This window comes from Rattus norvegicus, chromosome 13 (genome assembly GCF_036323735.1).
Source record: "Rattus norvegicus strain BN/NHsdMcwi chromosome 13, GRCr8, whole genome shotgun sequence".
Lineage (NCBI taxonomy): Eukaryota > Metazoa > Chordata > Mammalia > Rodentia > Muridae > Rattus > Rattus norvegicus.
The window spans coordinates 87,347,211-87,360,301 of record NC_086031.1 but is presented as its reverse complement, the minus strand read 5'-3'; the positions used below and the strand labels follow the sequence as shown (position 1 = coordinate 87,360,301).

Genomic DNA, 13,091 nt, shown 5'->3' with positions numbered 1-13,091 from the left:
GTAGTGATCCTAGGAAGAATTCTCGAGTAAAATACGAAGATTATGTGTAACTAGACAGAACAAGGAGAAAGAAAGTTGTCTGTAAAACCCTCTGTGGGTTTACTAAGATTGATTCATATCAAAATAACTTAATTTCCTTCCATGATAAGGTTACTAAATTGACAAACCAACAAAATACCGATAATATGTAACTAAAGCTTCAGCAAGCTTTTGGGCAAAAATCTATCATTATATCTTTGGGAATAAGATAGAGAAGAACGACCAGAAGGGTAATGTAATTAGGTGGTTTTAAAATTCAGTGGCTCTGGTGAGTAAACCCCAATAGGCCAGAATTCACTTTCTATTGATGTAGCAGAGAGATTTATTCTTTATTTTGCCCTACTCAATGCTCCTAACACTGACTTCATTCAAAACTAGAGAACATTGTGGCTATCAATCATGTGGACGACACAAACCTAGGACAGTCTGCAAGGACTGGGTGGAACTGGGATCTAGAAGGAACCAGATGAATGAGCCAAATGCGACAAAAAGGATAAATGTTGGAGTATGTGCTTGGGTCCAAAAATTATCTGAGAGAGTTTAGAACTATGAAGACGTAGTTTAGTCACATCACCATGGGGAAAACGGAGACTTAAACATTTTAGAAAAAAAAAATCCAGTATGAGTTATTCATGTATTTTGACTGCCATTAAAGCAATACAATCTTAAGCTCCTTTGGCTGAATGAAGTCTCTAAAATAAAGAGGTAATTGATTCGACTCTGCTCCATTAGTCCCACTTCGTCAGTGTTCTATCTAGAACAGCAGTCCAGCTATGAAAAAAAAAAAAATCAGGACCAGATCACATGGGGAGCGGTTAAAGGAAAGGGATGGATCTTGTCAAGAGATGGTCTGAAAGAAAGAACACGTGTACAGGATACTTGTCTTGAGGGGCTGTCACATGAATGAATGTTCTGAGCTCCACGAACAAACAGGAGCAGGGAGTACAAACTACAGGGTGAAAGATTCCAGAGTTACATTGAAAAAGAACACTGTGTCACCAGGATTGCACCGATGTGAAGAGTCCCTAGAAAGAACATACTGTCCCCAGATGCTCAAGGAGAAGCCATACAGTATTTTCAGAAGGTTCATCTCCATCTTCCTGAGGATATGGATATAGACAGATTAAGCTTCCATCCAAACCTGAGAGAAGCACTGGGTGCCTGCCTCCTCCTCCCCATCTCCATCCCTGACCTTTCTGTGGTAACAAGCAGGGGTCTTTCCTCTAACTCCTAGCTTTGTATTAAGAGGAGGTTCTACACATCGGGAAGAATGGGGGCTCTCAAAAACCTACTTTATCCCTCCTAAATCAATAGCCCATGAGTATTTACTACTTTATAAAATATGTAATCTGACCCCCACACTGTGAGGTAGAGAGGAAAGATGACATCATTAGAAACTGAGGCTCAGAGAAAAATCACTCAAAGCAAAATAGTGATCAAATGGGAAGCCAAACCCTGGTCTTCTGGCTCCTGGTCCAAAACTGGTTCCTTGAACTGAGGAGCTTCACTGAGACAGAGAAGACAGAGCCTGGAGCTCTGGGAGTGCAGGTCAAGGCTATAGACGAGATTTTGGCTACTAGCTAGATATTTTGTTGCCTCTGGCTGCTGTGTTTACCGCCTCCACCTCCGATTGTTGTGTCTCCCCTTGCCAGCCCTTGTATCTGCCACCTCCAGCTGTTATCCGAAGTTCTCAGCTGTTATGCCACCTCCTACAGCCAAGCCACTTTGTTCTCCGGGGTGGCAAGACTCCGAAACAGATAAACAATCTGCACTCCACCCCCAAGCTGGCCAGGCCTCTGGGGAAGGAAAGCTGGCCGAAGTTCTGAAAGTGGTTTGTTGCTGCCCTACCAAAACCCACACATCCGTTCTCCTCTAGAGGGTGCAATTTCTCCAGAACAGTGCCAGCCACGCACTGGGGCTGGCATTCCACAGAAGCGCTTGAAGAGAGAGACTGAGCCGGTCCATCGACCACCTTTGCCCTCTAAGAAGTGAGCTAATTCTTTTCCAAAAGGACAGTGATGTTCAGTTCTGTGCCTGTCTTCTGTTTCACACTGTCAGCTTCCCCCTAAAGCTGGGTTTCCTTACCTACAAGCACTTTCATTTTATGCCCGTGACTTGCGCTTCGGAACGAATGGATTTATCAAAGCCTTTCTCAAGTACTTGATTGCCCATGAGACAAGACACAGTTCTTGTGTCTAAAGTTGGCCAAGGTCCCCCGTTGTTTTGAGGATCAACTGCAAGACTTTTGTACAGCATTCAAGGTGCTCCATGATTTAGCCTCTGCCCGCTGCCGCTGCTTCTGTCTCCTCCTCTTTTCTTCTTCTTTAGTTTTTTTAAATTATTTGGGGGGGGGGGTTGTTTGTTTGTTTTTGTTTCCAAGGAAAGGGTTTCTCTGTGTAGCTATGGCTATCCTGGTCCTCTGTAGACCAGGTTGGACTATCTGCCTCTACCTCCGAAGTGCTGGGACTAAGATCGTGTGCCATAAGCCCTGGCTTCTGTGACTTCTTGGCCATACCCTGGACAGTCTTCCTCACACCCTTAGTCTTCAGCTCTGCAGAAAACCCTACTGTCTGATTCTTTCTACCTTTAGAGATGGTTTTGTATCACTCACATCTCTGGCTTTCTGACGACCTCCTGCCTACCTTACACAGCTTGGACCAAGTGCTAGAGATGCCTTCGGAGGCCTTCCTGGCCCTCAAAGAAATAGTTTTTCTCTGTACTCGTGCTCCCTCCGACATGCGTCTTCTAAGCACGCCTCTGCCCAGCTCCTACTTTCTAACACCACAGCGCTTGCAATGTTTATTTGCCGTTGTTTGCTGTCTGCGAACTCTTAATTGAAGGCCGTGGGATAAGCTTGCATCTGCTTCACCAGAAGCAAGTATGGTTTTTAAGACTGAGGAAGAAATGACTGAAGGCATTGTCTGGACAGGTCTGAGTGAGGCTGAATCTTTGAGCCCTGGAGCCCTTCAGGAGGAGCCATGACATCGGGAAGAAGGGGATCCAGGTTCACTCAGGCATGACTTCAATGCCAGCCCTTATATGGGTCAGCTGATTTTTTTTTTCAGGAGCATGGTAAAAGAGTGGATCTTTCAGGTAGCTGCAGGCAGGAGATGTGAGGGAAATTAAATTAGCAGAGGTCCTGCACGGCACTCATGAAGTCCTGAGCTTGATTCCCCAACACTGCATTAACTAGGAATGGTGGTGCAGTTGTTATCAAAATCCTCAGGGAGATCAAGACAGGAGACTCAGAGGTTCAATGTTGTCTCTAGCTACGTAGCAAATTTAAGACCAGCCTGGGCTACATGAGATCCTGACTCAAAATTTTAATTGAGTTGATTAATTAGCCCTGAAGTGTACTACGCTCTATTAGGTGGCCAGAAAGGATGGCTCAACTTCACGCCAGAGACAGTAGAAGGGCAGGGGACAAATGGTGCCATTTCCTGAAACCTATCATGTGGGAGAAGAGTCCCTTCAACCCCAAAGACAGAGCTTTCTTTGTAGCAAAATCGATCCAAGTGGAAGGAGCTTCACCATGTGAGCACTAAACTCACTCGTTTCCAGACAGTTCCCTGCCTATCCCTCTCTTTGGCTCCCTAAATCATTAAAGGTGCCATGGCTCTCCCAGCTACTCACAACTCAAGTTCTAGAACCATTTCAAGCTCTCCTTCCTCCTCAGTTCAGTGTTGTGGATGCGTCCCGTGCTTCCCCCTCTTTATTTCATTCCCATCCTTTGGGGCCTTAAGGAGCCACTGAGGCACCTACAGTTTGTCTAATTATCGCCATTTTTTCCTGTGACTCATCCTATATCGCTACCGTGCTACTCTTAACTACATGTCTGATGATGCATCCGCGAACGCTGATCTGGTATTTTCCAAAGAGCCCGCACCTTTCCTGCTCTTGGCATTCCTAGGAGAGGGTAGAATCAGGGTTCTGAGGCTTAGGAGACAACAGAGCAGTTCAAAGAAAGTATTTCACTGGTCACCGAAGAGAGACCAGACTCAGTCTAGCACTGACGGGTTAGTGATCCACTGCCAACCCATCTTCCATGCCTTATTTCCTACTATTCCTCTCTTGGGGCAAACAGACGCCTTGCCCTTGAAGCCCTGCTGTGCTCACACAGGCTTTCTGGCCTTTACCTGTGCTTCTGTCTTCCAGGCTACCTGAGTTCATGACCCCTGTTCCATAAAACCTTCCCTGAACAGCAGAGCCTATTCCTGAGTTGCCATGTATTGAGTGAAAACAAGTTTACTGAAGGAAGCATCGAGGTCTACCATGTCTTGTCCCTAGTGTCTTGTGATTGAGATACCAAATATTCTCCCAAGAAAACACATGTATTGAAGGCCCTGGTCCCCGATACAGCAGTGTTCAAAGGTAGAGACTTGACACGTGAGTGGTTGGATTATCAGTGGACTGATGAACTGGCAGTTAAGAGGTGGGGCCTAGTTAGAAGTAGATCATGACTTGAGGGGCGTATCATGTCCCCCAAACCTTCCTCTGTACTTCCCCGTTTCCCTGCAGTGATCAGCTTTCTTTCTCCTTATGCTTCTACCATGACGCTTCTGCCACATCAGTGGCCTAAGGACAAGAAAGGTTACCACCTGGACTGAAACATCTCAAACTACAGCTCAAACATTTCCTCCTGTAAAGTTTTTTGCTTTTGCTTGTTTTTGTTTTTGTCAGAACAGCATAAAGCCAATGGATATAGTAACACTTACGTGATGCATAGAGAGGGCTCAGCCAGGAAGCATTTCGTGAGGGAATTAATGAACAGAAGATGGCACAGCCCTGTCTAGGTGTAGAGGTCAATCTAAGAGAATGGGAAGACGCTGCCAACACCGTAGGGCCGAGGAACCGTAGAACCTCTTGTTCTATGAACAACGAATGGAGCTCTGGCCCAGGGCCTTGGAGACCTTTTCCTCCTCCCTTCTTGTTTGTGTCTTCTCGAGTTTTCCTGTGATTTTTTTCCCCCTTATACACATGGAAACCCCAGATAGTTCACTAAAAACACTAATAATTATGAGGAAAAAGCCAAAGTATTTTCATTTGTAGTGTTGGCTTTCATGCACTTGTATAATAAATTTATTTTCAGTATTTCCTGGGTACCAGCTTCTAAACAAGGCACTGGGGTCCTAGAGATGACGAAGATATAAATTCCTTTCCTTGAAGACCTTAGAGCCTAACGTGGGAATCAATGCTAATGGGAATCAGGCAGGAAGAAGGGATCCGCAGCTCAGGGTGTGTGAGAGAAAGGAAGGACAGCATCCTGAGGGATGATAGTTGGGAGCTAACTAATACCTGAGCCCCTGTTGTGTGGTAGGTGTGGAACCGAGCGCTATATTTTAAATTATGTTTTGGTTATTAATGATAATAACTATAACATTAATAAAAATTAACAGTAACTAATGATTTAGTTAATATGATTTCCAAATCACCATAATGCCCTGACCCGCAGGGCAGTCAGCGGAGGTTGGGGACCACCTAGGAGAGAATGGAGGACAAGAGACTCGAAGACGGATGCCAAGACAAGAGTCTGATCAAAGCGACAAATTTTATCTTTTCCCAAGGCTGAATTTATACCATAGCAGGGGTAACAGAGGGAGGGGGGAAGCAGGAAACATTCACGAAAGCCAAGGACACTGTGCTCTTGTGGTCAGGTAATCGGCTGACGTCAACAGGATATTGGTTTCTCAGAAAGGTCACAAGTTTGTCATATCATTAGGCATCCTGACCACCAGATTTGTATTAGCCTTGCTGGCTGGGGATTTTCCATCATCCTGACCTCTTAATGAACCCAGTCATACTTAACTCCAACTATAATATTAACATCAATAATGGAGGGTTTTAAGGGCATCGCTCCCAACACCATAAAAAACTGTTATGGTTTCCATTTGGACCAGGAGATGGTGAGAGCAACCAGGATTGGAACTTTTCCTGCTATACTCAAATGTCTCTTTCAGAAAAGAATAGGAGAGAAAGGTGATTTGGGGTCTAGAGGATGGGCAAAATTCGAGTCAAAAGAGAGTGCACCAAATGAGGTGAGAATAGCTTGCCTAGCAAGCGCAAGCCCTGGGTTCAGTCCTCAGCTCCAAAAAAAAAAAAAAAAAAAAAAAAAAAAGAAAAAGAAAGAAAAGAAAAGAAAAAGAAAAAAGAAAAGAAACCCCCCTTCCGAGAGCTCAGGAAAGACGCAGGTGAATGCTGCGTTTTCTCTCTGCTTCCTGACTATAGATGTAATGTGACCTCACACTCCAACCACCATGCTTCCCTACCATGAAACTCTTAAACAAAAGCCAAAATCAACCTCTCTTTCCCTCAGTTGCTTCTTGCCAACTATTTGGTCCCAGAAACAAGCTAAGTGAGGAATACAAGCCCACCAACACAATCTGTGGGCAGGTCATCTTCCAATAACATGCATTTTGAATAAACGACCTAGACACGTGTCCATGCAGTACACTCTGGAGATGAAGTGAAATCCTCGGCCACAGGGTGAGTAGGTCCCAGCCTGGGGACGGACCCAGCTCTGTCTGCTGGGAAAATGCACTGCCCTGGGAAGCAGAAGACAGGATGCTGGTCTTAACTCTGCCAGACTCTCCGTGGACCTGGATAAGCTCTTAGCCCTCTAAGCCTCCATATCTTTCACTGTGGAAAAAGGAGGTTGTAGCGAATCCTCAATGCCCCAGCACACACTTGTCTGTACACAGAGACACCAGTAGCCCCAGGATTCACCCCAGCATGTTCTCTGTGACTCTAGACTAGAAAGATCTTAGGGAAATAATATTTAATCATATATAAGCAAAGAACAGTAGGATAAAATGAAACATTTCCATTACTTAGAACCAACACAGACCTCAAAAATGTCCAAAGCACAGCACCTGTGACTCTTCATGGACACCTTCCTGTCCTCTGCCATCAGAACACACTGCTGGGTCAGTTTGGACACGCTGTACTAGAAGAAGGGAAAGACTTCTTTCTGTGGCAAAACTCCCCATCTGGTGGGATGGTGGTACACGCCTGTGAGGCCAGCATTCCAGAGGCTGGGACAGGAGGATGGTGAATTTGGGGCCAGTCTGGGCTATACTAGAAGGAAACGATCTCAGAAACAAACAAACAAAAAGACCTCACTACCCAGCTAATGAGGTCCAGTTCTATTCCTCTCATTGGAGAAAGGAAGCAGCGACTCAGATCCCCCTTACCACCATATTATCTCTTCTTTGAATACCAAATCCCACTTAAATGGTGACCTTAGAGGCCTCCTGGGGGAAAGTGGCTAGGTCTAAAAAGAAGTATTTCTGGGCTTCCAAATATTCTTAGTGAAAGGGAGGAAGAGAAGAGAAAGGAGCGGGTAGAAGAGGAAAGAGTAATGAGGAAAGCCCTCGGGGTTATGTAAGCCCTCAAGGTTAGAAGAAAGGACTTGGATGTGAGTTCTTTCAGAGCTTATTGTCACTATTCATCAATCTCCCCTATCCTTTCCCCGTGAAAATAGACAAATAGAAATGGAGCCAGATGCACACAAATCTCGAGGTGAGGGAAAAGGGGGCAGTGTCTGTGTCTGGGGCCCTGCCTTCCCAGCTGAGTCACCACTGCCTCTGTCCCCCACCCTTGAGCCTCCTTCCTCCTGGCCCTCCCATCCTCTAGCCTCAGCCTGACACCAATGTCCTGGCCCAGGGAAGAATAGGCTTTTCTTCCCTTGTGTCAACGTTTGGAAAGTTCTCGTAGTTTGATCAGAAGGAAGGACTAAGGACTTCAAAGCATTTCCTGGGAGCCTGTGACCTCTCGCTGTCCCTCCTGACCCCTCCCTCTGTGCTTTCCAGTCAAGGGTGGGAGGGACGAAGAGGTGGGGCCATCTGAGATGGTTCTTCTGTGTTTAGACACTGCTGTCTGTCAGTGTGGGCTGATCAGGACCCACCGGCCCTTCCTCCAGCTTGTTCCCTAGACAATGCCTTCTGACCCCCTTCAGGAAGGGAACCGCATTCCCTGCAGGGAACTCCAGAAGGTGGCATCTCAGAGAACCCATTGTCCCTGGCTGGAAAGGGAGGATGACCCTGTAGCAAGCTACCTCCTCGTGTGCCTCCCAATCTCCCGCGTCACCTTCAGCATACTTCCTCCCCGATTTGTGGTCCAGCCATGGTGTCTGCTTTTATCTGTTGTCTGAGTCTACAGAACTGCACATCCTGAGCTCTGCAGTAAACTAGTCCTTTGTGAGGACTTGGCACTGTGTCGAGTTCAACTGAGGATACAGCTGTACCATTGCCTCCTCATTAGCCTCGGCTCCAATGGTCCGGAGAGCCTCCAAACCTGCCCCACGTGAGTCTTCACCTCAGGACATTCGAGTAGAGATGTTAACCCATACTCCTTCGCCTTAACGGAAGAATCAGAAAATTCAACTAACAGTAGGATTTAGCAGGAAACCCTTTGGTAGGAAAAACTCCATTCTCCCAACACACCCCTGGGGAGAGAGAGGCAGGATCTTATGTAGTCCATGCTGTCCTTGAACTCATAATGCAGTTAAGGATGACTCTTGGCTCTGTCACCCAAATGCCAGGATTACGGTTGTGCAGAATCACACCCCGTTAATGCAGTGTTTAGGGGATCCGTGCGTGCCAGGCAAGCAGTCTACCAACTAAGTCACAGCCCGGCTTATATTTTCTCTCAGTAAGATATGAGATACTGGAACAGTTCCCAGGGACGTGGCGGGGAAAGCCGCAGTCTAGGTTGGGTTAGGAAGAAACAATGCTAGGCAACATATCTGTTCTAGATCTTGCCTTTGCGGACCGCCTCTGCCTTACATCTCGATCAGTCACAGCCTAATCTTGAACTCCATAAAGAGTTTCTAATCCAACTTCTGTCTGATGCTACCAACTGAAGTAATAAAACTCATTTGTGTGTCAGATAAAAACCCCCATCTCAGAGATAGGAGAGAACTACAAAACTAAAAACTTCAAGCTTCCCTGTGCCCTACCATTCTCCTGTGCTGCAGATTTAAGTCCTGGCCACCAGGGGGCAGGGCTCTCTAGTCTGGCAGGCTACCCTAAGCGTCTCCTAACCTCTACCAACACACCAACCCACTCCTTTTGCATAGAGGTTAAACTATATGTAATCACAAATTAAAAATAAACAGGGGTTGGGGATTTAGCTCAGTGGTAGAGCGCTTGCCTAGCAAGCGCAAGGCCCTGGGTTCGGTCCCCAGCTCCGGAAAAAAAAGAAAGGAAAAAAAAATAAAATAAACAGATCCCATATCGTCAATATCAAAGGGTTCAATAACACTATTCAAGTAATAGTAGCAACCACCTCAGGAGGGCAGAAATTTGCCTTCGGGGAAGCACCTACACAGATTTGGAAGCCTTCCGTTTGATCCACACAGCCACACTGGGCATGAGCAAAGGCCAACCGGGAAATTCTTGCCAAGGTCAGATGTGTTCCATTTGCTAACTGTAAGGTCCTTTTCTCAGTTCTTATCAGCATTGGAGACTGACGGCAGGTGGCCCCTTCCTGGCACACTCTTTGGGGTTTTGTTGTTTTGATTGTTTGTTTGTTTGTTTGTTTCAATTGCAGTGTGCTGGAAAACCTGACTTGTAGAGCTTCTAGGCTTTAAGATTCTAGGCAAATCATTTGAGTTTCTGAGCTTCTTTGCCTTTCATCTGCAGAAAGGGCCTAAGGACCCAGAGGGGAGGGGAGAATGATAGGAGGTCACAAGTGTACCAACTCCTCTTGAGTTCCGTCTGTCCGTCCGGAGTGCTCTAAGTATGCAGTCCTGACATCACATTCCCCAGGTTCCCTCTGCCTCCTTTTAAACGCTTACTACATTTACTCTATGGGTGCGATAGCAGATGTGTGGACATCAGAGGACAACTGGTAAGGGTCAGCTCTCTCTTTTCACCATGTGTACCTTCCCGGTATCAAAGTCATATGGTCAGGCTTGGCTGCAGGCTCTGTTCCCCACTGAGCCAGCTCGCCTGCCCTCTGTTTACTTTTGGTCTATCTCTTTGGATGAGGTCTCTTCCCTCCGGATTCGGGTTGACATTTCTTATGCATCACACACACACACACACACACACACACGCACACGCACGCGCACGCACTCGAGGGCGCACGGGTGCTGCCCCTTTGATTCTCATTCCTAAGAGTGCTACGCGCCCAGTCTCCACAGTGTCAGCCCTTCCTGTGCATTCCACCTTACCTTGTATGTCCAAGTATTTACAGGCTCCATTTATCTGAACATCCCAATTTAAAAGATACAGACCCATGCCCTCTCCTCAAGATTTTCTCCTGTGTTTTCCTCTTGTTCAGAGAATTGTCATCCATTCATTCAGTGCCCAAGCCAGATATCTGGTCTCTTGCCCCTCAGCCCATTTGTTACCAGGTTTTATCAATTCTTTCTGTGAGTCTCCCTATTTTTCTGAGGTCCCCATCATTCAACCTTGTATTCTCCTCCTGAAATGGTGCCTGGTCCTCCTACCCCAGACTCTCGTCCCATCTCCACCCCCAGCTACCACAGAGTTCCACAGCCCAGCCTGATCTATCATTCAGTGCAGGCTTGAGATTGTTCAATGAATTATTTGACCTTTCATGACACGGTACTCAGAATCCTTCGCCGCTGTCTGCCTCACCTCTCTCTGGAAGCCTCTTCTTCTCCCACAGTCCTGTGTCTGCCATGGAGAGCACTGCCTACCCTCCCCTGCTTGACTCTTACCTGTGCTTCTGCAGTTCTCTCCATGGAACACCACCTCTGTCCCAACTCTCTCCCATACCCCTCTTCCCTCTAAAATCTTTTCATCCCCCAAGGCCCTGTCCTAGTCCCTGTGGTCTCTCTGTCCTGGAGGCTGCTCCAGGCTCTCAGGTAGAAATATTTAGATTCCCAATATGCTCCTGAGGTATTGTGTCGCAGCTTTTTGAAGTCAGAGACTACCTCGGGCACATATTAAAGCTAGTGCTTTTGAAATTTATCTAACTGTTCGGTGTATAAGGACTTAAGTTTGTTATGTAGGGATAGATTCTGGGCCATAAATGTCAAAAATACAGCGTGTATGAGCCGTCTTCACACACACACGCACACACACATACATATGCACACATGCACACACACATACATATGCACACATGCACACACATGCACACACACATGCACATACACATATGCACACATGCACACACATGCACACATGCACACACGCACATACATGCACATGCACACACATGCACACACATGCACATACATGCACATGCACACACATGCACATGCACACGCATGCACACACACGCACACACTAGATATCACTGATTCATAAAGGTACATTTTTTCTCAGCCGAGCTTCAGAATCTGAACATAGTGATACAGAAACCCATTTTCAAATGGAGTTAGGCTAACAAGCATTTTTTCTCTGGTGACTCCAACTAATAGCCAAAATATCTATTTGTTCTCAGTTGCCACTGTTTGTCATTCTGGTCTTTGTCAGTTAGGAGTCCTGGGAACCTCAGTCAATCTCTTAATCTCTCAATGGCTCGGTTTCCTAATCTAAGGAGGCAATACACTTTGACTGTGTGCTCAGGATTACAAGAGATAAATAAAGCATGTGAAATCTGCTAGGCCCTTTATGCAAATAAAGACATCATTTTTTATTGCACTTTCCAGCTAAAGAAAAAAATTCCCCAGAATCAGAGGAACTAAGACTCGGAAAGGTGGCGTGCTGACATTTATTTAATGGTAAGCCAGACGCTCTCTCCAAGTCTCACAGGATTTTTACTCATATTGTTTCTCTGTACCCTAGAGGGCTTAATGTCACTCAAGCTGAACCAAGACCTTATTACTGATTTCTCTAGGGTAACTGCAATTGGCAGGCTAGGATTTACTATAGCCTCTGAATTTGAGGGGCTTCTAATTCACTGCTCTGTACCAGCCCCCCTCATTCCCAACTTGAGGCTTCCTCCAGAACCCCCTCAGTCTGCCAAGAGCCAGGGAAAGGATGCAGCAAGGAATGATGGACAGAGTTCCTGGATGTCTGCTTTCTGGCCCCTCCCCACCACCTCAGCAACTTCCAAACTTAGAGGCTCCGGGAAATTAGCAGGCTCTTCCAGACTCAGGAGGCCCAGGCCCTGAGAAGACTATATGCTGGCCCCTGAGACACTACAGCGGCTCAGAGCTGACAGGATTTCCTCCTTAGGAGTCCTGTGATCCCAGTCACAATCCCCACTTTAGAAAAGAGAGAACAGGGCGTGGTGGCACAGGCCTTTAACCCCAGCACTAGGGAGGCAGAGACAGGCAGATCTCTGTGGATTCAAGGCTGGATTGGTCTACATAGTAAGTACCAGAACAGCCAGCACTACATAGTAAAACTGTCTCAGAGAGAAAGAATAGGGCCCCTACTGAAGGCCCCTTCTCTATACATTCGCTATTCCCTAATCTGCCATCTTGAATCTAATGACGAGGGAGGGTTTGACCTGGTTGAAGTATATATGTTTTTATGCATGTATATGTGTGCCTTGGATCCCCTGGAACTGGACTTAGAGACAGTTATGATTGTCATGTGGAGACGCTGGGAATTGAACCCTGGACCTCTGGAAGGACAGACAGTGCTCTTAACCTGCTGAGCCATTTCTTCTGCCCCTGAACTGATTCTTTTTTTTTTTTTCCCCCGGAGCTGAGGACCAAACCCAGGGCCTTGAGCTTGTTAGGCAAGCGCTCTACCACTGAGCTAAATCCCCAACCCCCCTGAACTGATTCTTAATCTGAACTTTTGGTTCATTTTTGTGTCTTCCTCAGCACCTAGTATTTACAGACTTAAAGAGCCCATAAGTAAGCGATGAGAGTGGAGGTGCCTTGAGTGTGGCCTCTGAGACCTGCATGGCAGAAGGAGGGAACCAACTCCCACAGATTGTCATCTGCCCTTCATGCGTCCATACCCATGCACACATGATTAGCTCTCCAGATTCCTTTTACCTCCCTTAGGCCAGCCCTGCAGAGTGTGTGCTGTGTTTATCCTGACAAACCATCCTTCTTAGCTCCTTATAGAGTCTCTGGGCATGGGGGGGGGCAGGGAGGGGTTCTGACTCATTCTCCT

At 46.6% G+C, this 13,091-nt stretch overlaps 1 protein-coding gene across 3 annotated transcripts in view; it reads right to left on the bottom strand.

Moving 5' to 3' along the window:
* Kcnj10 (potassium inwardly-rectifying channel, subfamily J, member 10) overlaps positions 1-13,091 on the bottom strand; it is a 33,238-nt gene that overhangs the window by 7,446 nt on the left and 12,701 nt on the right. The window contains exon 1 of one of the 3 annotated variants that reach the window (XM_039090648.2): positions 6,884-11,795. The exons of the other annotated variants lie outside the window; for them this stretch is intronic. Within the exon in view, the coding sequence (XP_038946576.2) occupies positions 6,884-6,946 (63 nt within the window). The 5' untranslated portion in view covers positions 6,947-11,795. Of the gene's footprint in view, positions 1-6,883; positions 11,796-13,091 lie in introns of those variants that run through there. 3 annotated transcript variants of the gene reach the window in all.